This window comes from Zingiber officinale, chromosome 8A, assembly GCF_018446385.1.
Source record: "Zingiber officinale cultivar Zhangliang chromosome 8A, Zo_v1.1, whole genome shotgun sequence".
Classification (NCBI taxonomy): domain Eukaryota; kingdom Viridiplantae; phylum Streptophyta; class Magnoliopsida; order Zingiberales; family Zingiberaceae; genus Zingiber; species Zingiber officinale.
In genome coordinates, this window is record NC_056000.1 from 3,220,407 (window position 1) to 3,245,989 (window position 25,583).

A 25,583-nucleotide genomic window follows, 5' to 3' on the forward strand; every position below is an offset into this window, starting at 1 on the left:
GATAAAAGAACACTTGCATAAACAAATAATAAAGAAATTGAAAAGAAAAAAGGCACAGCGAATTACTTGGTTACAACCGGGTAGGTTGTTAATCTAAAACAAAAAAGCAAACTAAAATTCTTCTTTAGGCGGAGAAGCCTCTTTACAGCAATGGAACGCACAGAAAAAAAGCTAAACAGAAAACTAAGCGTACAAGTGTTGTTTCTTTGTATTTCTTGTTGTTATTTTAGCTTCTGGAGCAGGACTGCTTATATAGCCTTGTTCGGGGCGCCTGGAATGGAATAAAACCTTATCCCTGATGCAATAGTCAAAGGCCACGTCGAAAGTGATAAAACTTGGGTTCCGAGCGCCCAGACTGCTCTGAGCGCCCGGAATGGTTTCGGACGCTCCGACCAGGTCTGAGCGCCCAGACAGCTCTGAGCGCCTGGAATGGTTTCGGACACCCCGGCCAGATCTGGGCACCCGGACTAAGAAAGTCAACATAGTTGACTTTTTCAGTCCAGGCCTTTTGCTTCGATTTCACTCGCTTCGGTCCGGGTCTTCCGCTCCAATTTCGCTTGCTTGGGTGATTTCCGCCATCCGGAATAAGGCTCACCCGAACCCAACTTCCGGTCTTCTCCTCGAGCAAGCTTCCGCTCCAGCTTCTCATACCTCAGAATCGTCGCATGCTTCCTTCTTGTCCGCCAACGTACTCTTCTGTAGTTTCGTCATTCGGACGCACCGAGCCCGTCGGTTCTCTCCCGTGTCGACCTTCTCGCTAGCTGCGTCTTTTGTTTCCCGAACAATCTTTCGCTCTAACTTTTCGTCTCTCGGAAACATCGCACGCCTTCTTCTCGTTCGTTGGTGTATTCTTTCGTAACATTACATCTTTTGTTTGACTTCTTGTACTTCTAAGTTCCTATACTCTTGGACACAGGATTAAATATAATTGAACCTAACTTAGCTTATTTAACGACAAAAAAAATTTTTTTTAAAAAAAAAAATCTCCCACTGTAAACTATCTGTCGGTCAATTATAAATTAATCCCATTTACCTCACTTCGCATCATTTGAGACGGATTGTGATAAACGTAATCATAATATTAAAAATAATAATAAGCCCTAGATTTTTTTCCCCTGTTCCAAATAAAAGGGCAACTTGTTCGTGCCTCTTCGCTAAACCCTAACCTGAACAAAATGCGTCGCCTGGCCCTCTGCGCGCCCATTCTCCCGTCCGCACACGACTCGCCGTTGCCTACCGTTCTCTGTCGTCACTCCCCATGGATAACGACCAGGAGCGTATTGTCTTTATCAACGATCCTATCTCCGACGACACGTCGTCTGTCGTCATTGACCGCCTTCATTTCCTCGATTCCAAAGACCCCTTCAAGCCCATCCACCTCTACATTAACTCCGATGGGGGTTCCGTCAACGCCGGCCTCGCGATCTATGACGCCATGCAGGACATCCGCTCCCGGATCTCCACCCTCTGCATGGGTCAGGCCTGCTCCATTGGCTCGCTACTCCTTGCGGCTGGCGCTCCTGGCGAGCGCCGCGCCTTACCCTATTCCGAGATCATGATCCACCAGCCATATTGCGAGATCTCCGGCCAGGTCGGTGTCATGACCATCTGTGTCAAAGAGATTCTCAAAGTCTATGACCGCCTCAACAAGATCTACAGCCGCCACACGGGGCAGCCTATCCAGCGAATCGAGCAGTGCATGGAGTGTAACATGGACATGTCCCCTGTTGAGGCCAAGGAATTTGGGCTGGTCGACGAGGTAATTGTCCTGCCTTAGGCACTCGGTGCTGATCAAGATTATGTTGGAAGGGTGGCCAAGGAACCAAAATGAAGGTCAAGCATATAAAACCTTTTTTTTTTTCTTCATATAATCACATTATTCTGATTGCATAGACATGTCAAAATTGGCATTTTAGTTGCATTGTTACATAATTAGTAAGTTGAATTCTTTTGAAAATATACTAGATTCACAAATTTCAAAGTTTTTATGTGAGTATTGATTCTTCATTATTTTCTGATATGGTATTGCTAATTTATAAAGGTTAGCTTGAACAAAACACAATCTATAGTGTTAGTTCCATAACAAAATATCTTCAGTATTCAGAATTGCTCATACTTTTTTTTTTAAATCATAGACATATTCTTTATACCCCTTTCTATTGGATTTTATATGATCTAATCTTCCCTTAGATTCTTGCCATTTTAGTTCTAGCTAGAAAAATACGAAGCATAACAGTATAGTAACGTTTGCTGACTAAGGTCAAGCTTCTTGTCCCTTCCATAAACCGATCAACTTTTAAGCATAGAAAATGGGTAGAAAGTCACAAGGATGGCCTTTCCACTGCATCTCATCTGAACCCTATCAAAAGAGGCTAAGTTTGCTCTGTAACAAACCTTGATGCATGGCGAAGAAAATTAAAATAAAACAGATTGCAACTTAGAGAAAAACTCAAAGTTGGGGTTTGTTTGGCATAATCCTCCTTTTAAAATAGACCCTTTTACCAAAGATTTTCAAATTCAAATTCTTACTAATAGAGTTGTGAAACAATTGCTTTAATTCTTGTCTGACTTGTGCCTGCCTTTCCTTCTGAATCGTAAATTGCATTTTCCCAAGGAAATGTAATAGTCCTAAAAACTAAATTGTTGCTATAATTTGACTGCTAAACACATGAAATCTTTCATGATCATCCCTTTGGCCTCTTATACCTTGAATATTGGTAAGATCCTTTTGAATTTGGTGTTTGAATATTTGTTCATTCACAATTAAGACTCCTCTATCTTCTATTTGTTTTGAATAGCTATTTTTTGCTTTATTCTTTATTTCATTTTAGTTTTCTTTCTCTCACGTATGTTTTATTCCACTCCACCGTTAAGTTCCCATAGGTTTTGTTGACCCTATAGAATCTAATCTTTTTGTTTTGAGCAATCTGATCCATTTTCGTATCCAGCAAAGGGCATGAATTTGATTATCTTTTTCTTCATGTTTTCCTTTGGAAATTTATTAATCAATCCTTACAGGCCAAGAGTTAAATAATTGATCCATCTTCCCTTCATCTTATATTGATCATATGACCAAAAGACTAAGATTTTTGACTGCCTATTTTTCCTTCATTTTATTTGAATTAAATTGGCTTTACCAAATTGCATCTCTTTTTACTGTTTCTATGACTTGACATCTTTGTGTGCACGATGCATCTACTTCGTTAATGGTAAACTTGATTTTAACAGAATTTTAGATACTATTTGCTATTCTTACATCACTAGTTGATATCACAAACATGTATATATTATTATTTTAGTTCTATCTTTGCATTCTAAAGATTTTATTGATTACTTCACTCATTATCCCTGTGTCTACTTTCTCTATTTACATTCTAAATATTTTTGGATTGTCATGCATGAATATATACGTATGCATAGAGTGATTGGAGTGGATAATATTTCTTTAAAACAACAATTAAGGTGTCCTTGGTTTAGGGATTTGGAAACGAGAGAATGAAATAATAAAAATATGAAGTATTTGGTTAATAAGTTTGAGAATAATAATTTTGAAATCATTCCTAAATAATCTGAAATGAACAAAACTGAGCGGGTTTAGGGTTTATAATTCATCACCATCTCCAAACCTTTTTTCTCTCTCTCTTGTGTTTTACGCCACCGTTGATGAAGATGGCCTTTTTCTTTCCGCCGCCCACGACGAAATCAACCACCCTTGGGATGGAACCGCCGCCAGAGTTTTTCTTGCTGCCGCATGCTCCTAGCCAATAGCTTCTGCTGCCGACCAAGACAAGAGGAGCTGATCTCCTCTTCAGCTGCTGGCCACCCAAGGAGCCCCGGCGATGGTTGGTCGGACAACCATGCTGCTGCTGCCGGAGCAAGACCCAGCCAAAGAGTTGGCTGGATCACAAAGGAGTTGTTGCCGCCTCCTTTAGCCGTTGCAGACCATCACCAGAGGCACCCTGCTGCCTCCGGCTGATCAGGCACTTACCGCCGGACTTCCTGTCAACCTTCCAAGTTTTGGACAGCAGCACAACCCCTGCTGTGTTTTTCTCCAGCCTCTGGAAAGGAGGAAGTGAGTAAAGAAACAAAGAATTGAATCAGGAACTGAAACCATGCAATAACATTCTTTGTGCTTAGTGAAGCACAACACCTTTCTTATCACATAATTAAGATTATTTGCTTTGATTATTCTTGCCGTTTTTGAAATTTCTCATGCGGATGTTACCATTGACAAGCGCAAAAACGAATGGTTTTCGATCCGTCAGATACATGTTGAGAGAGGAACGGAGTAGAGAAAGAAAAAAACAACGATCAAAATGAATTAACAGCGCGATCGAAATCCATGACTCTCCGATCACTAAGCAGATCGAACGAAAGAAGAAAAACCGCAAGCCAAAGTTGAAGATCAGATCGACACATGGTAAAGGAGAATCAAGCGGGATTTACTTGATGGAATTTATAAAAATAAGAAGAAGAAATGTGATGTTGCTCAGATCTACAACTGCAGAAACAAAAACATTGGTGAGTCTGCACAAACAACTAAGTCTCTAGTTATAATCAATACTTTGTGATCGATGATCATCAAATTTTATAGCTTTTGAATTGGTGCTTGCAATTATGTTATGGATCTCGATTTGAGAAATTCGATCTCCTCGGGTGATACGATATGATGGTTAAGGCATTGAGTGGTAGCATATGAAATTTTAAGAGGTCGAAACTCGATGTGCTCGAGTATATCTTCCCTCATATCTTACCACCTACCCTACCGACTAATTATCACATGTGATTTACAAAAATCACCCTTGGATGGATCTTGCGCACCCTTACCTTATTTATAATCATACTTTATCACTAATATGCAAGAAAATTTAAATCTTAGGTATCAACAATTTACCATTTTTTTTCCTCTAGACATAGTGAATCTGAGCGATTTATCTCCTAGTTTTTTGAAATATTTTTAAATTTAAATTTGTAATAAATTTAAATTTCTTAATTAAGTTATCTAATTTTTAAAAATTATAAAAATAATTAATAACCTAAGTTTAACGATGATGTATCTTTAAACTAAATATTAAAAAAAATGTGACATCTTGATTATAACTTGATAAGTTTTTTAAAAGAAGTATGCCTTTTTTTCTTTTGATATTTTTAGTATTCAATAATAAACTATAAAAAATTTATCATATAAAAGCCCTAGATTTCATAACATTGTTCCTAATAAAAGAGGAGCCTCTGCGCATAAAACTTAATCAATATCTCGAAGCCGCCTGAGTCCACTCTCCGGTCCACCACTATCCCGATTCACTAATGGTGCTGCTTTCCGCTCTTGCAACCTCGTCCCATGATGAACGACAACCTCCTAAAGAAGCATATTCTCTATCTTTGTGGTAATATCACCGACGCCAGCTCCTCTTTTGTCATTAACAAACTTATTTTCTTTAAGTTTCAAGACACCACCTCTTAGTCTGAAACTTCCAACAGGCGCACCACGATCCACGATCATTAAGAACAAAACCATCCCCTGGAACCAAACGATAAATATGTGACAATAAGACAAGACAGTATATACAATCTTTTTGAGTCAATTCAAAAAGAATAACAAATATATCATTGAGGAAAGATTACCATGTCACTCCTAACTTTTGGCATTATTGTTTAGGAATTGCATGTTCTAACTATTCAATTGTTTGCATGAAATAATTAACTTTGTCAGAGAATTTAGAATGACAATCATGGAAATAAACTATCCAAATAAAAGAGCAAATACGAATTCCAGACAAACACTATCCAAATTAACGGACAACTATTCTCGAACTACTTGCAAATAAATGAAAAATATAGTACAATAACTCTACTCAAACCTAACATATATCGAGAAGCAATCCTCCTCTATATGGTCTCTAATCTCCAAACACTTCTTGATATCTTAATTCCCAAGACAACTTCAAGTAATACCAACCAACTCGAGCTTCTATTAGTCCAAAGATTGTTATAGCAGAAATACATCTAAAATGATACTCAAGATCTATCACCACGGTCCTGAATCTACATCTGAATTTCCCTTCTTGTTGTAAATGATTTTATGATTTGTAGCTTCAACTCGCTTCTACTCAATTTCCTCTTTACACCAATCACAAATCAAGCATCCCCTCTATAATAGTAGTCATTATATTTCAACCCTTGTACACGTATGAAATTAAAGTTAAGAGGACCCTTTTTTTCTTTTTTTATTTAAAAGAGAAGGTATACCTCTATATATGCAGAAGTACATAATCAAGTCAGTATTATTGAGCTTATAAATTTGCTATAAACTCACATTACAATTACCAGAATCTAAGTTTCCTTCAAGATACAAGAAAAATAGAGAATGTCATCAGATTGAAGAGTAATTAGGATGGACACAACATGACTGAGATGATATACGCAAATTCAATATTAAATCAAGAGATTATAAGATATAATGGCCATATAGCCTTCTTATATATTGAGGATAGCAACAAAGGTGTTGAAAAGCTACAATTGTGACTTAGCTATGCACCACTGTGATGATAAACCTACATTGACAGTGACAAGTGAAAAGGAGAGGAAAGTCATCATAGGGTTCTTTCGATGAAGGTTTTGTAAAGCCGCATGGTGAAAGGGCTACGGTTCAAATGGATGAACAGGTTGAGGACATCTGGACATGCTTGCTTAGCTCGCAAGAGAAGAGAAAAGAGATGAGTCCACGGAAAAGAAGTGGGAGTGGGTTTTGATGCACAAAACTCTAATTCATCCCTGAACCTGTCAACAGGACCATCCTAGTTTAGTTCAGCCTGATCCCATCTCAATTCAACCATAAGATCTATTTAAGCCTAATTTGAACACAAGATGAACTCAAATATATGTAAACCAGTTCTAACTCTCGATTGGATTTCTAACCACAAATTGTATCTAAATCAGACCCATTACCTACCAATCAGCCTCTAAACAGGATCAGCGCCTTACTTCAAAATGCTCAGTCCAACATTCACCACAAATATAATTCCTAATAAATCCTAATTAAACCTTAAAGTATACTAAACTATATAGCTTCTCCCTAAATGATTACACTACTAAAGGGAAGAAACAATATCTAGACTGCCTAAATTGTATCACGATGATTGCACATAAAAATTATCACTTTTTTTAGATTAGTAAAGAAATACATTTTGATGGATCCATACATAAAATATTATCCACTTAGTGGAAAGATACATATAATCAACCCTATTTAATGGGATAAAATACTATCCACTTGGTGGAAATCCAAAAATCTTTAGAATGTAAGTAGAGAAAATACACTCAGACATAAGAGTGCAGTAATCGATAAAACATAACAGATAACAAACTAGAATAGATTTATTTGCAAGGATGCAAAGATAGAACTAAAACAGTAATATATATCTAGCGATGTAGGAATAGCAAATAGTACCTGAAATTCTGCTAAAATCAAAATTTAGTCTTAATGGAGTAGATGTATCAAAACAGTAAAAAGAGATGTGATTTGGTAAAACCAATTTAATTCCAATAAAATGAAAGAAAAATAGGCATTCAAAAATTCTAGTCTTATAGTCATATGATAAATAAAGTATAACATAGAGGGAGGATGGATCAATTATTTAACTCTTGGCCCATAAGGATTGATTAATAAATTTCTAAAGGAAAACATGAAGAAAAAAGGTCATCAAATTCATGCCCTTTGTTGGAAAAGAAAATGGATCAGATTGCTCAAAACAAAAAGGATAGATTCTATAGGGTCAACAAAACCTAAATAAAGAATAAAGCAAAAAAATATCTATTCAAAACAAATAGACGATAGACGAGTCCTAATTGCGAATGAACAAATTCAAACGTGAAATTCAAAAGGATCATTCTAATACTCAAGGAATAAGGGGCCAAAGGAATGATCATGAAAGATTTCATGTGTTTAGCAGCCAAATTATAGCAAGAGTTTCTAGTTTTTAGGACTATTACATTTCCTTGGGAAAATGCAATTTACAATTCTATAAGAAAGGAAGGCACAAGCTAGACAAAAAGAAAAGCAATTATTTCACAACTCCATTAGTAAGAATTTGAATTTGAAAATCTTTAGGAAAAAGATCGATTTTAAAAGGAGGATTATACCAACCAAACTCCAAATTTGAAAATATGTTTCGTTTTAATTTTCTTTGTCATGCGTCAAGGTTTGTTACAGAGCAATCTTGGCCTCTTTTGATAGGGTTCAGATGAGTTGCAGTGAAAAGGTCCTCCTTGTGTCTTCCTACCCATTTTCTATGCTTAAAGCTGATTGGTTTATGGAAGAGACAAGAAGCTTGACCTTAATCAGCAATCATTACTATACTGTTATGTATATCACACAAATCCTTTGAATTGAATAGCAATTTTTTTGGACAATTTAGGCATACCAAGGAAAAGTTTTCATTCTGATAGTGATAATCATATTTTTCTAGCTAGAACTAAAATGAGAAGAAACTAGGTGAAGATTAGATCATCTAAAATCTAATAGAGAAGGAAATAAAGAATATGTCTGTGATTAAAAAAAATTAAAGTATGAGCAATTCTGAATACTGAAGATATTTTATTATGGAACTAATACTATAGATTGTGTTTAGTTCAAGCTAAATTTTATAAATTAGCAATACCATATTAGAAAATAATGAAGAATCAATACTCACATAAAAAACTTTGAAATTTGCAAATTTAGTATATTTTCAAATGAATTCAACTTACTAATTATGTAACAATGCAACTAAAAAGCCAATTTTGACATGTTTATGCAATCAGAATAATGTGATTATATGCTCAAAAAAAATAATTCTCTTACGAAGATATTGGTTAGTCCCAACATTTTTCTACACTCAAAAAATCAACACGACAGGAATAAAAAAGAGAGGAGTTTCCCAAGTAAGCCAGCGAGAACAAAAGGAAAAGTGCCTAGCCATATGCCACACTTCCATCATCATTACCGCTTTTAGCTCCGTCGTTAGAGGAACCTTGATCAGCAATGCCGGGTACTAGTCCAAATTTCTTTGACTCATTAAGAGGCATATACATGTCACGCTCTATATACTATTTGATTTGATCGATATGCTGTCCGTGTGGTGGCTATAGATCCCATTGATGTGCTCATGGAGTTTGTGAAGCAGCTTGACACTAATGTCCAGATCTTCAGCCTAGTCGGAGGCGGATGTTATGTGTGATTGATGGATTATTCCATAGAAATGGAAGAAAATGCAACCACGCCTAACATCCGCCTCCGACTCGGCCGAAGATCTGGACATGAGAGTGCTTCACAAACTACGTGAGCGCATTAATGGAATCTAAAACCACCACACGGGGCAGCATATAGATCAAATCAAGTAATATATGGAGCGTTACATATATATATACCCCTAATGAGGCCAAAAAATTTAGACTAATACCCGGCATTTGACACTCGTTGCTGATCAAGGATCCTCTAAGCTGGTCAATGAAGAGGTGGCGTCGGTGATATCACCTCAAAGGTAGACAATACGCTTTTTTAAAGGTGGTCGTTCGCCATGGGAGCGAGGGAGCAGGAGCGGAAAACAGCACCGTCGGCGGAACAGTGGCGGACGGACGGGAGAGTGGAGCCGGAGAGGGCCTGGCGGCGCGATTAGGGTTTACGCCAATAACCCTACTTGCCTTTTATTTGGAACACGAAATCTAGGGCTTTTATTTCATAAATTTTTTACATTTTATTATTAATTACTAAAAATATCTAAAAAAAATATTTCTTTTAAAAAAAAACTTATAAAATTATAATCGGAATGCCACATTTTTTGAATATTCACTTTATAAATACATTATCATTAAATTTAAGTTATTAGTTATTTTTATATTTTAAAAAAATAGATAACTTAATTAAGAAATTTTAATTTATTAAAAATTTAAATTTTAAAATATTTCAAAAAACTAAGAAAAAAATTAATTAGTTATTCCATCGATTTATAAATTATAATTTATGCAACAAGATAAAAGTAATTAATCATATTTAATTATAAAAGTAATTTATTATCGGAGTTAAATATAATTCAAATGAGTTCATTTTTCAATTTGGACTAGCTTAAGCCCCAAAGTCACGACCCGCATCTAAAAAGCCCAAATTAAAGTAAGACAAGGCACAACACAATTCATATATTATATGATAAAAAATAATTCATTCATCCTAAATTATTCTTGATAATTTTAATTATCTATTTAAAGTTACTTAAAAAATCTTATATGATTTTGATAATCAATATTTCTGAGTAATGATCTATGTCTAATACGTCAATAAAAAGAACATACAAGCATGCAACCTAAAATCAAAAAATCTTAGAAAAGTAAATTTTCTTAATTTCAATGTTAACAAAAATTTTTAACTAAAATACCCCTATTTTTTATATGAAAATTTTATTTTAAATTAAAAAAATTAAATAAAAATAGAAATATATGATATTTTATTTTTAAATCAAACTCAAAGAAAACGTAAAACCAAAGAAAAAAGAAAAACTTTAAAAAAAACGAGAAGCGTAAAAACCCCAAAAGAAAAATGTAAAACAAAAAAAATGGAAAAAACAAAAGCCAAGAAAACGTAAAAATAATAACAAAAAAAAAATAATAGGTATGACTGATTTTGTAATAGAGGATAATACAATAAAATATTAAACTAGGTTATATATTAAAATATTTAAATAAATAAATTTTCATTATATTACTTATGTTGAATCAAATAATATTAAATTATATTTTATTCCTTGTAATATTGATTATGTAATTATCTGATAATCATAATTTTTTTTTACTAAAATTATACATAATAAATTAAATCAATCACACTATATAAGTAATTAATCATCGAAGTTAAATATAACTCAAATGATTTGTATTTTTGAATTTGGACCCATTTAAGCCCAAAAGTCATGACCTTTGCATAGGGGTGTAATCGAGCAAAGGCGAGTCGAACTCTTGAATGTTTGAACTTGACTCGTTTATAATCGAGTCAAGTTCGAGCTTTATTTAACGAATATATTCATGACTGACAAACTTATTCAATCTTTTATCAAGTCTAAACGAGATTAATAAATATAAATTATAAATTTAAATATTCATTAAAAAATAAATTATATATTTCGAGGAAATTATAATATTTTTATTAAATTTTATAATTTTATTCTAATAAATAAATTTAATATATTTGTTTATATTTTATATACGTAGAGTGTAAAATCTATAAATTCAATGAGCAATGATATGCACAAGAAAAAAACCTCAATGAAAACCTTAAGGATAGACACATAAAGTCATGACCCACCATTTCACTTTTTTTGGGCCCCATCACTTTATGTGTCTATCCTTGAGGTTTTTATTGAGTTTTTTTCCTTGTGCATATCATTTTTCAAATTTAATATCAAAACTATTATTTTAAAAAAAAATTGATTCATGAGCTTAACGAACGTGTTCACGATCTAACGAGTCGAGTATTGTGAAACTTGAGCTTGGTTTGTTTATCTTAACGAGTCTCATTAAACGAGATCAAATGAGCTTTGAATAGCTCATCAGCGGCTTGGTTCATTTACACCCTTTTGCATCTAAAAACTCCAAATTAAAGCAAGGCAAGACACAACACGATCCATATATTTATATGGTAAAAGGTAATTCATTTGTCCTAACACTCTCGCCAATTCGTCCTTAAGTCAATACGGAGGAGGTAAATCATAGGTGGCTATTAACTATTAGTGCAAGTGGTCAAGAAATAGGGAAGGGCATGCTAGTACTCGTAGAGTTTTGACCCCAATACCTCATATAACAACACCTCATATCTCAACTATCGCACCGCCCCAAAGAGACACACTCCATATATATATTTAAATGTAGATCCGCTACATTAACGACCCCCTAGTACCGACCCTACGGATATAGAGGGAGGTATATGCAGGTAAACAGATATCAGGCGTATAGTGAGGTAAACTTCAGGTCGTCAGTTCTTGAGAATCGATTCCTGACCATTACGTCAGAGATATCATGCAGCCACCGTCCATACTACGCCCTAAGGGCGACACACTCCATATATAATTTATCTAAAAATTTAAAATTATTAAATACTTAGTTCACCATCTAACACTATATCAATGTATACCTAAGCTCAACATAAATAGGTTGAATCACACGTTTATTCAATTATCATAATGATTCATTTCATCATACATGATCTCTAAAGCTACATAAGTATTAGAAGTTAATTATCTTAAACACCCTCTATCACAATTTAGTGGTAATGGGAGAGTGCCGTTAAGATCAATAGTTGTTTTGATAAACTTAGCTTCGTTTCACTATGTCTAGACGGAAAAATGATAAATCATTGATACCTAAGATTAAACTTTTCTTATATACTAGCGATTGATTAATGAAAAAATTCTCAATAATACGTCACATTTGAGTTTCGAACTCTAAATCTCATTAATGAAAAAAATTTTCAATGATACATCCCATTAATGTGTTTGCAAAAATTACTAATAAATCTTAGAATTATTTTCGATGCGAATAAAAAAATATTAATATAATTTTATTTTGGCTTTACCAATATTAGATAATAAAAAGTTCATATTCTTAAAAAAATAATTAGGGGTGGTAATTCGGGTCGGATTCAGATTAGCAGGTTCGGGTTAGCGGATTGACGGGCTGGAACATCAAAACTCGAACCTGACTTGATTAATATTTCGAGTCAAATTGTTCAACCTGAATCCAACCTGTTTATTTGTATTTGATCCGAACCCGACCTGAAATGACCCGCAACCCCAATCTAACCCGAAGCCGACCCAATATGAAATGACCCATTTATAAAAAATATTCATTTTAACCCAAACGAGACCCGAAAAGACCAATTTTATTTAAATATGCTTATTTCAACCCAAACTAAATTTGAATCTGACCCACCTGACATGAAAATATTTATAAATGGATTCGCGGGTTGTAATTGGATTATTCAGGTTGACCTGAATCCGACCTATTTATTAATCGTGTCAATCAGGTCAACATGAACCCGACCCGAATCCAATAAGACCTGACCCTAATATGATTTTTTCATGTTCGATTCAGATTGTATTTTTATGTTAGGTAATTAAGAAATTGTCACCCCTAAAAATAATAGGATTATTTGTCAATATATAATAGAAGGTTATTTGACCATTATATCTCATAATATCTTGCTTTAGGTGGTGTTTGATTGATGAGAATGAAATCAAGATTTTAGAATGAAATTCAAAAATTTGGGTATGGATGAAACGTACCCCTTAAGTTTTGAGGGAATAGAAATGTAAATTAAATTTTATATAAAAATATCCTTATTAAATAAATCTAATCAGCATATTCTCCTCGAATGGCACACCAAAGAATACATAGATTCTTGATTTAATCTAAATTATTTAAGTAAATTACTTTTTATTTTTGTAAATATAATATTTTCTTTAATTAAGTCATCACTAAAATTATTTCTTTAATTAAAGTTGGAATCATTTAATTAATTAATCAATCTCGCGAAGTCTTTGATATACTGAAACAATATATTTAAAATGTAACACAAAATGCCTTTGTTATACGCTGACACAGTGACGCCGTTCTTTACGGGGTTTCAAGAAGAAGATTAGCATCTCCTGAATCATTTTTTTTATTCAAGCAATAGATCATTCATATTTGTAATCCGATCACAATTATTATGATCTTTTTCTAAATTTATCGTCTCTATCAAGTTATAATTTGGTTTGAAGTGAACGATCTCTGACCGCTCGAAGGAGACCCTCACTCGGGGCCTAGCAACCTGACCACTTATCTACTACTCGTCCGTTCCAAACCAAACTATAATTTGGTAAAGACGATGAACCCAGGAAATGATCGCAACCAATTGCGGTCAGATCATGATCACGATCCGATCGTAAATATGAATGGTCCATCTCTAGACCATAAAAAAATGATCCAAAAGATCTACTTAAGAAGATGGACCAGGTAGCGTTCGGAATATATCATTTGATCCAACGAACAAGAATGGCTGATTCCACCAATAAACATATCTTGGTCATCCACCTCGTAATATCCCCAACGGTCGCAAACTGCTCCCTCCCATTTTCTTTGCCTCTATAAATTCCTTCCGTGATTGGTTCTGGTCATCATTTTCTTTCTCCTTAGCAGCGTTAGGTTTCTGTCTTCTCGGCCGCCTCAACTGTCGATGAGGTGACTCCGGTGGAGTGGCCCGGTGAGATTTGAATCTCGACATAGATAAAGGAAATATTTCTCTTACCAATTATTACTTCAAGAATTAATAATCATTCATTATTTATTTTCTTCGTATTGACGGACAGATTGGCAGGAGTATTGGATAAGAACAATCATTTTGATCGCCTTAGCAATCGTGATGCGACTTCGTTGGTGAACAATGACGATCCAACTTGCATTGAGATATGGAATCTGGTATTTATTCAGGTGCGGCATTTGGTATTTCTCCTTCTTTTGCTTGAATTTGCATGCATCGTTGGCCTTTTACCAAACCGTTCATAATTTATAATTATGTTGCAATCTAACTCGAATCCAACCCAACTTAAAATGACTCATTTATAAAAAATATTCATTTTAACCCGAACTCGAAAAGACCAATTTTATTAAAATATGATTATTTTAATCCAAACTAAATTAAAATCCGATCCGAACTTAACTTGAAAATATTTATAAATTGATTCACGGATTGTAATCGGATCATTCAGGTTGACCTGAATCCGACTCATTTATTAATTGTGTCAATCAGGTCAACTCGAACCTGACCCGAACCCAATAAGACTTGACTCTAATATGATTTTTGCGTATTCGATTCGGATCGTAATTTTATGTTAGGTCAGAAATTACCACTCCTAAAAATAATAGGATTATTTGTCAATATATAACATAAGGTTATTTGGCCATTATATCTCATAATCTCTCTCATAACACACTCTCTTCTCATTTTCACTTTCTTCATTATCTTCCATCACACTTCCTCTCCCATTACACACTCTTTCATCATTTTTTTTAATCATACTTTTTCTCTCCTCAATCTCTCTTACTATTCTCTCCTCATTTTCTCTCATCACACTTTCTCTTTCTTCATTCTCTTCTATTACACTCTCTCTCCTCATTTTCTCATACTTTCTCTCTCATCAATCTCTCATTTTCTATCATCATACTTTTTCTCTCTTTATTTTTTCCATCACTTTCTCTCTCAACCCACTTTTTCTCTCATCATACTTCATCTATCCTCAATCTTCCATTTTATCTTATTATACTTTCTCTCTTTTCATTTTTTTCCATCACTCTTTCTCTCTCAGCACACTTTCTTTCTCATCATATTTTTTCTCTTTTCAATCTCTCCTATCATACACTCTCTCCTCATTTTATCTTATCGTACATTCTCTCTCTTCATTTTTTTCCATTACACTTTCTCTCTCATCATATATTTCTCTCACATTCAACTTTCGCTCCCATCTAATTTTTTTTTCTTATTTTTCTCTACGGGTAAAAAAGAAAATTTAGATTCATTCTGATTGAAAGTATTCAACTAATCAAACATTATTTTTAAGAATGATACTCAAACTCATACTCATTCCTATTCTATAATACTATTATATTCATTCTCATTCTAATTCTTAAGAGAGAACCAAACACCACCTTAATATTAAATTTGCGTACATCATCTCAGTCATTGTGTGTCCACCCTAATTACTCTTCAATCTGATGACATTCTATATTTTTCTTGTGTCGGAGGGAACTTAGGTTCTGGTAATTGTATTGTTTGTTTATAACAAATTTATAAGCTCAATAATATTGACTTGATTATGTACTTCTGCATATATAGAGGTATACCTTCTCTTTTAAATAAAAAAGGAAAAAAGGTCCTTTTAACCTTAATTTCACGTGTGTACAAGGGTTTAAATATTATGCCTACTATTTGGGAAGGGGATGCTTGATTTGTGATTGATGTAAAGTGGAAATTTAGTAAAAGCGATCGAGTTGAAGTTACAAATCATAAAATCATTTACAACAAGAAGGAAAATTCAGATCTAGATTCAGGGCAGTGGTAATAGATCTTGAGTATCATTTAAGATGTATTTCTGCTATAGCAATCTTTGGACAGATAGAACCTCGAGTTACGTTGGTTGGTATATCTAGGAGTGTAAATAAGTTAAGCCACTCGTGAATTATTTGAAGCTCGATTCGATAAAAATTCATTTGAGCTCGTTTAATGAGGCTCGTTAAGATAAACAAACCAAGCTCAAGCTTCATAATATTCAGCTCATTAGCTCGTGAACATGTTTGTTAAGTTCATGAATCAACTTTTAAATAAAAAAATAATAGTTTTGATATTAAATATATAGATTTTACATTCTACTTATGAAAAATATAAATAAATATATTAAATTTATTTATTAGAATAAAATTATAAATTTTAACAAGAATATTATAATTTTTTAAAAATATATAATTTAGTTTTTAATGAATATTTAAATTTATAATTTATATTTATTAAGCTCGTTTAGGCTCGATAAAAGTTCGAATAAGCTCGTGAGCCATGAATATATTCGGTAAATAAAGCTCGAGCTCGACTCGATTATAAACGAGCCAAACTCAAACATCTAAGAATTTGACTCGGCTCAGTTCGATTACACCCCTAGGTATACTTGAAGTTATCTTGGGAATTAACATCTCAAGAAGTGTTTGGATATTAGAGAATATATAGAGGAGGATTGCTTCTCGATATATGTTATTAGTGACCAGCACGGTTTGAATAGAGTTGTTGTATACTATATTTTTCATTTATTTACAAGTAGCCCTGTGAGGTGAATAGTTTATTGTCCGTTAATTTGGATAGCGTTTGTCTAGAGGTCGTATTTGCTCTTTTATTTGGATAGTTTGTTTTCGTGATTGTCATTCTAAATTCTCTGACAAAGTTAATTATCTCATGCAAACAACTGAACAGTTAGAACATGCAATGCGAAAATTTAGGAGTGACACGGTAATCTTTTCTCAATCAAATATTTGTTATTCTTTTAGAATTGACTCAGAATGATTATATATACTGTCGTGTCTTACTGTCACATATTTATTGTTTGGTTCCAGGAGATGGTTTGTTCTGAATGATCGTGAATAGTGGTGCACCTTACTTGTTGTAAGTCTTTAAACTAAGTTTCTCTTTCTAATCAATACTTTGTGATTGATGAACACCAAATTTTATAGCTTTTGAATTGGTTCTTGTAATTATGTTACGGATCTCGATTTAAGAAATTTTCTTTAATAGATTTCATATTTATTTATTACCTTTATTAAAAAAGTCATTAAAAATTTAATATTATATATTTATTAGCGTAAAATTGAAATATTATATGATAGACTTCATATTTATTAGCGTAAAATTGAATTATTAATAAGTCGAATACATAAAAATTTGTTCATTTAATTTAAAAAGTTAGTTAAATTTACTTATATCAAACACAAAATTTATTTATGAATATTTAATTTATTTACCCGTCAAATTTTTTGATTAGGAAAAAGTTCAAGTAAAACCTTCGGTGTAAAATTAATGCTCCGATAAAATAAAATACCAAAAATACTTGAAGGATAATGTTTCAACCAAATTATTGTTGTGCGTGTTTTTTTAAATCCCATTTGAACATTTTTGTTTTTTATTTAATTATAAATATATCTTAAATATATTTAAAAAATGAAGAAATTTCTTACATAAATCGTTCGAATCCAACATATTCTCTTCTAATGACACATGTTACACTAAAAAAATAAATAGATCCGCTACTTTAGCATTTAGCAGCTCCTTTAGTATCAATCCCACATATATAAAAAAAAGTATATATAGATACACAGTCACACTAAAGAATTTTAAGTGATCTCATAACTCATAAGATACGAATGTTGTTTAACAGGACAATTTCTGGGAGATGAGTGATATTGGCCCTTGTGGACCATGTACAGAAATTCATTTTGATCGCCTTGTATCGTGATGCGACTTCATTGGTGAACAATGACCATCCAACTTGCATTGAGATATGGAATCTTGTATTTATTCAGGCGTGGCTTTTGATATTTTTCCCTCTTTTGTTTGAATTTGCATGCCTCGCTGACCTTTTCCCAAACAGTTCATAATTTGTAATTATGTTGCAATTCAATAGGGAAACTGATGGCAATTTAAGGCCTTTACCCGCCAAATTAAACTTGTTGATACAGGGATGGGCTTTGAAAGATTGACCTCAATTCCTCAGAATAAAATGAGCAACTATGATACTGATGAATTATTGCCCATATTTGATGATGACAGAGTTGATATGGCTTACAGAGTAGTTGCTGATCACATAAATAACTGGAAGAGTTTCCTACTTTTGTTGCATGAAGAGACCACTGCTGGCACATTCATGTTTGATTCTATTCATTTGCACAATAATTATTGAAACAAGTATTCTACATATCCGTAACTTTTGCTTGTGAGGAAAAGACAATGCATCTCATTTTCTTTTTCAAATATATTGTATGTTTTCACTACATAAATAATTGACAATGCTAGTGGAAATCATCATCAAGGAGACTGGAGAGTGTTTACGTATTGCTTCTATACACAAATCTTCCTTTTATACCCTCAATTAACCTTTGTAGCTGGAACTTAACTTTAGGTCTCTTTATATGGGAGATAACAAATAATAAATGTAAAAAAAAAATGAAGCAATAAATACAAACCTTGGTTCTTGCCCTATAATCTATGGACTTATAGGCAACAACCATTTTTAAAACATCTACTTTTGTCATTTACGGTTGACTCATTCATTTTCATAAATATCTACAATAATCTTTGACTTTTAGGCAATGAAGGGAACAAATAATAAATGTAAAAAAATGAAGCTATAAATACAAACCTAGGTTCTTGCCCTATAACCTATGTTAAAACATCTATTTTTGTCATTTAACTGTTGACTCATCCATTTTCATAAACATCAACCATAATCTTATGTGTATGATGACTTTTAGGCTATTGTATATTTTTCTAAGCTATTCGTTTAATTTTTTATTTCATTCATTACTCTCTTAGTTTCTTTTTTGACTATTGTATATCTTTCTAAATTTTGTTCGTTCTTACAAATATATAATTTTTTATAAGTTATTTGTTTTTCCTTCACTTTTTCTTGTACTTTTCTCATTCCACCACCAATAAGATTCCTCACTTAATGATGCATGTCCCTTTAAATCACCGAGTACACTCTTAGCTACTATTTTCAACCTTAATACCATCTTGTCCCATATCATATTAGAATCATCATATATTTTCCATAATGCTTGTACTCCTACTTTCTCATTAAATATATTTTACTTCACATCCTTTAACTTCCACCACTTAATTCTATGAGGCGTATATATTCTCTTTCTATATATTGATACTATATTTGAGACTTATATCAAATGCTACTAACGTACGTTGGATAGTTAAGTTTTTTCCAGGGATGACCTTGCAAACTTGACAAATATTTTTATCATTTTTCCTAACCATAAGAAAATTAATTTACGATTTATTATTTCTACTTTTGAGCATAACTAAGTATTCTTCTCTTTTCTTAAAAAACGTATTAGCTAATATAATGTCATATGCTATCATAAAATTTACCATCCTCATTTCTCGTTCCAAACCCATAACCCCCATATACCCTCTCATATTCCTCATTTTTTACTCTGACATGCTCATTTAAATCATCTCCTATTAAAATTATTTCATTTGGCAGAATGTTTTGTAATATTTCATTTAAGTCGTCCTAAAACCTTGATTTTGTAACTTCATCTAATCCTACTTGCGGGGCATATACGCTAATTATGTTCATTATTTCTTTTGCCACTATTATCTTAAGGGCTATAATTCTATCCTTTTTTCTAACTACTATAACTTCATCTTTTAACGAATTATCTAAAACAATACCTACTATATTTCTTGCTTTACTCTTTCCTATGTACCATAATTTAAAACTCAAGTTCTTTATCAATTTTTCCTTCTCGCCTATCCATTTTTGTCTCTTGCACACATAAAATACTTATTCTTCTCCTAATCATCGTATCTACTACCTTTATTGATTAACCAGTGAGGGTTCCTAAGTTCCATGTTCCAAATATTAGATTATTAGTTTTCCTATCATATTTATTTTTATCCAATCTATGGTGTGAGAACTTTTGCCTATTTAACACTATACCTAAGTTTTTATGAAGATGTAGCAACCCTTGCCGATACGTTACAGTCGGATCCTACAATGCAAACTCTGTTGGGGCAATTTCCCTAGGTCATGTTTGACCAGTTTGACTAAGCTTGAGTTGAGTCAAGCTTGAGTCGGGAATTGAGTTTTGATGTTTGACAATGTATAGAGATTGCTGGAGCAATCGTCCGAGTGTGGAGATGGTCAAGGGATTGACCAGGTTGATGAAAAGACAAGTCAAGTGGGTCAGTGTTGACCGGGTAAGCTTAGATTATTAGTTTTCCTATCATATTTATTCTTATCCAATCTATGGTGTGAGAACTTTTGCCTATTTAACACTATACCTAAGTTTTTATGAAGATGTAGCAGCCCTTGCCGATACGTTACAGTCGGATCCTACAATGCAAACTCTGTTGGGGCAATTTCCCTAGGTTATGTTTGACCAGTTTGACTAAGCTTGAGTCGGGAATTGAGTTTTGATGTTTGACAATGTATGGAGATTGCTGGAGCAATCGCCCGAGTGTGGAGATGGTCAAGAGATTGACCAGGTTGATGAAAAGACAAGTCAAGTGGGTCAGTGCTGACCGGGTAAGTCCTAACTGGAGTTTAGGCAATGGGAAAGTCCTAACTGGAGGTTAGGTAAGAGAGAAGTCAAGTAGGTCAAGGTTGACAGGAGACTTGACTGGGAAAGTCCTAATTGGAGATCAGGCAAAGGTAAGTCTAACAGGAAGGTTGGCAAGAGTGAAAATCCAAGTAGGTCAGTGTTGACCAGACTTGGTGGTGAAAGTCCTGATAAGTGAGATCAGACAATTGGAAAGTCTTAATATAGCTAGGCAAAGGGAAAGTCTTGGTGAGGAGCCAGGCAACTGGAAGTCCAAGTGTGATCTTGGCAAGGGAGAAAGACCTGGTGAGGAGCCAGACATTTGGAAAGTCCAAGTGTGATTTTGGCAAGGGAGAAAGTCCTGGTGAGGAGCCAGGCAATTGAAAAGTCCAAGTGTGATCTTGGCACAGGTTGTAAGTCCAAGCATATGGTCTTGGCAAGATAAGTCCTAGTATAACTTGGCGAGGAGAACCCGACAACTAGGATGAGGTCAATGGAAGCTCCAGAAGGCAAGGCGTGAAGGATGGAAAAATATCCGAGGGACGTAAGGCTGATGGAGGAGGCTAGAATGCTAGTTCGAGATTGATCGGGTGTTGGCCAAATGCTAAGCATGGATACCCAACAGGTCATGGTTGACCGAGAGTTGGGTTTGGGACCTTGAGCTTGAGGTTGAGGCAAGTTCAGGGTGTTCAATTGATTGGTCGATCAATTGAACCAGTGTCTAATTGATCGGTCGATCGATTGAACCAGTGTCTAATCGATCGATCGATCGATTGAACTAGTGTCCAATCGATCGGTCGATCGATTGGACTGTGCTGCGAGTGTGGGATGGCCCCAATCGATCGGTCGATCGATTGGGAACATTACTCGCGAGCACAGAAGCCATTCCAATCAATCGGTGGATCGATTAGGACCTAGAGTTCTTGTGCGAGGAGTCGCGAGAACAGCTGAATCGATCGGTCGATCGATCCAGACATTTCCAGAGAGCACAGAAAGGTACTGAATCGATCGGTCGATCGATTCAGGCAGTCTCAATCAATCGGTCGATCGATTGAGAAGTGACCGTTGGGCAGGAAACGAGCAATGGACGACTGAGATTGTGTAGATGTGACGTGACAATCGATTGGGACTAATTTGGATCGATTGGGAGCACTGTATAAAGCATGGGCGGAGCGTTTTCTTCGGCAGAACTTTGTGTTCTTCCTGCGATCTTTCGTGCGATCTTCACCGAGCTTCCTCCAATCTTCACCGCCAGTTCTTGAAGGCTCTTGGGGTGCATCTCCAAGGTTCAAGAGGCAACGTACATCAGCAAGATCAAGCAAGGAGAGGTTTTATTTTATATATTTGTGTATTTTCTTCTTGTTTGAGTGATTCTTGTTGTGAGGTGTTTGTGTAAAGCTTCTCCGCCTTCGGCTGCGACCGAGAAGGAGTGTTTCATAGTGGAGGTGTGTGCTCGGCGTGTGAATCCTTGGATTAGTCACCTCTTCTTGAGGTGGATACCAAGTAAATCATTTCCGCTGCATATCAACAACAAGACAAAGCAGACGACACAAGGAGCGCGACAAAACGCTATTCACCCCCTCTAGCGGGCATCAATGTCCCAACAAACTCTTGCATATTTAGTACTACATTTGAATTCTGGAGATGTAGTCGTCCTTGCTGAGACATTACAGTCGACCTTGCAACTAGGGTTGCAAATGAGCCAAGCTGCTCATGAGCCGCTCGCATGCAGTTCGGTCAAAACTCGACTTGAGCTCGAGCTCGAGCCGGCTTGATTAGTCTTGACATCCATCTATCGTATCTCATAGTTATGGTGTAGTGATAACAAGTAAGTTTTGGACTTTACCATAGTCATTGGTGAAGACATTGATGATATTTTGTTGCAATGAACCTAACCTTTGACATTGTACATTACCCTCCATATTATTCTTTCTCTTGAAGATCCACTTGCATCCAATGTTTTCATCCTTTAGGTGGATTAGTCAAGGTGTACACTTAGTTGGCCTTTGATACAACTTGTATCATTGACCTCTATCAAGAGTACATTATCATGGGGGAGATTTGAGATTCATATCTCTTAGTCTTTTAATGAATCCTACAAGATTATGTGGCTCTTATATCTTAAGTAGTGGAGCTATCATAAGGTCTTTTGATTCATCTGATTTTGAAGAGAGGAATGTCTATAAGTGACATGGTTTAAACCTCTTCAAGCTCTACTTTTCTCCTACTTATTCTAACATTTATGTATTTTTTTCCCCTTTAAAAACACCATGTCACAAGCAACAAACACTTTTTTCTTGTGAGTCATAAAAATAATGCCCATTGGCCATTGGTCTCCCTATGCTATACTGGATTTGTTAAAGTTTATTAATGTCATATAACCTTCACAACTCCAAGTCGTATGGAAGGAAAGAGTCACATCTTACCTTTCTATATCCCAAACTTTTTGGAACTTTATGGAGAACAAGTATCTCAATCTCAAGTGTATATCCCAAAAATCAGACGGACGTCACTATCACTCATCATGGATTAAATAATGTCCAATAAGGAGTCAGTGGCGAATCCAAAAATCTAATATGAAGAGATGATTTTTACGTGGAACAAAAGGTGGTATTTTGTATCTTTACCGATGAAATTTCATAATACTAGGAGTTTCATTACCGATAAGAAAGGATGATCGCCGATGCCACCCTTATTCTGGATCCACCTCTAAAGGACTTGATGATTTCTCCTCTCAAATTCAACTGATCAACTGCCGCATTTTTCGAGAAGTTTATTGTGAGAGAATCTCATTATCTTTCAAATAGAAATTCATAGTGAGAGAATCTTTGCATATTATTATCCCACTAACATAAAAATATGTGTTCCATTTTCTGAACTAACTCTATGCTTCGGAACCTTTGGTTGACTACAAAGACCAAATTTCCTAGTTGTGTTGCTGCATCCTCGGAATTGCTGAAAAGCTCAGTAGTAGCTCCCCAAAATTACTCTACATCTATTTGATTATGAATTCTTAATCATATTTTATCAAGTTCAGGATCTGCAACATTTTTTGCCATTGAGACTTGTGAGAAAAAAATAAGAGATGTCAGAGATCTTAAGAGAAACTATAGAAAATTTAGTAATATAGGAAAGATATTGAGATAGGTGCAGGGAGGAAATGGAAGGTGTTAAGATTTTATAGTCTGTGATTAATTTCCTTGTCCTTTTTGTTTGTTTATTTGTCGTGAATAGTGCCAATGGAGGGAATTAAGCCTTTGAGCTTTGTACCATCTCATACCTGGTGGAATTCTTGTTTTTTGCTTATATCAGTCAATACTACTGGTTAACACATAAATCACTTGAATTCAAATTGTCCATGTGGTGCTCATTTGTCACTGGAATGGGTAGTTTGGGATCAACATTAAAAAAGTTTTGGTGATGTGAGAAGTACAAAAATCTGATTAAGGATTAAGTGATTATCCGGCACGAGGGCAATGGGCAATGTTGATATGCCATTTTGATTAGATTAACTGTAGGCTTGGATTTGTGTTGCAATATATTATTCTTACATATTTTGTATGGTGCCCAATTTTTAGGAAGAGGCTATAAAATTCATGTTTATCTAATTTTGTTCTAGAAAGGGAAGGAATAACATCCACTTCATAGTAGCAAAATAGAGATATTGTTAGTTGTTTTGGAGAGGTTTTCCCACCAAATCCCATTAGAAAAGGGGCTTTGTGGTTCAAAGGTGGAAGGGACAAAGAGGACAAGGGCGGTCATATATGTTAATGTTATATCATTGTAAGGGATCCTTGATGCTAATTCAGATGTGGATTATGCCCAGTTGCTGAATTTGATCGTAGGAGGGGGGAACAACAATGCAAAAATTGACAAATCATCTAGCAGAGTCCGACAAAACAGAGTTTTATACTCACATTTGATTATGTATGGTGTATGGAATTTTTTGTGTTGATTGGGTGCTAGTCTTAGAAGACTTGATAAATCAGATAAATATACAAGATAAATTAATTATACTAACATGACTCCACTGTTTATGAGAGGTGTCTGTGTATCTACATATACCTCCCTCTATATCCGTGGAGCCGGCACTAGGGGACCATTAATGTAACAGATCTACATTTTTTTAAGGACAACAAGGGGTGGGATACCAAAATTATCAAAAAAAAATTCTATAGCGTATACTGTGCCGAAATATTCGATATACATAAAAATCATATCGACATTGAATCACATTTTTAGTATACAAAAAACTCGGCATACTAAATTTTCGGTATAGTTAAATTTTATATCGTTTAGTGTAAGTATTGAGATGGTATATTAAAAATTTTAATATAAATGCTATATCGATACCATACCATATCAAAATTTTTGATATACCATTAAATCAGTATGATTTGATATATTTTGCTATGATATGTACGATATACTAAAATTTTGATATTTTTTCTCACCCCTAAACACCTCTAAGGTAGTGAAAGGATTTTCACGGGCATGAAAGTTAAATCCGCAACAGGTGAGAAAAATATAAAATGCATATAAGAGAGTAAAATATTTTTTTCTCTTCCCATAGATAAAAATTTAAATCTTATATTAGAAAAATGTTACTAAGAGAGTTTCTAGGACACTTGTGTACCAACCAAGCATAATAGTTTTTTTTGTGTAACAATTTTTATCCAAAGTAACTACAAAACCTTATGAACTTAATC

The 25,583-nt window shown here is 34.4% G+C and overlaps 1 protein-coding gene and 1 long non-coding RNA gene across 2 annotated transcripts; one reads left to right on the top strand and one right to left on the bottom strand.

Annotated features, from left to right (window-relative positions):
• The first annotated feature begins 1,159 nt into the window (after window positions 1-1,159).
• On the top strand, window positions 1,160-4,188 carry LOC122011938 (ATP-dependent Clp protease proteolytic subunit 2, mitochondrial-like). Its single transcript, XM_042568379.1, has one exon. It carries the CDS (start codon window positions 1,259-1,261, stop codon window positions 1,775-1,777), a length of 519 nt encoding a protein of 172 aa, XP_042424313.1. The 5' UTR covers window positions 1,160-1,258; the 3' UTR covers window positions 1,778-4,188.
• Window positions 4,189-5,154: 966 nt separating this feature from the next.
• On the bottom strand, window positions 5,155-9,679 carry LOC122011941. The gene is made up of 2 exons (XR_006120065.1): window positions 8,985-9,679; window positions 5,155-5,521 (listed from the first exon to the last, which is right to left on the bottom strand). It is a non-coding gene; the product is annotated as an uncharacterized LOC122011941 (long non-coding RNA).
• Window positions 9,680-25,583: the final 15,904 nt, after the last annotated feature.

What these genes read in the sequence shown, in the direction of transcription:
- LOC122011938 (XM_042568379.1), top strand. Translation starts at nt 1,259, where the DNA reads ATGGATAACGACCAGGAGCGTATTGTCTTTATCAACGATCCTATCTCC.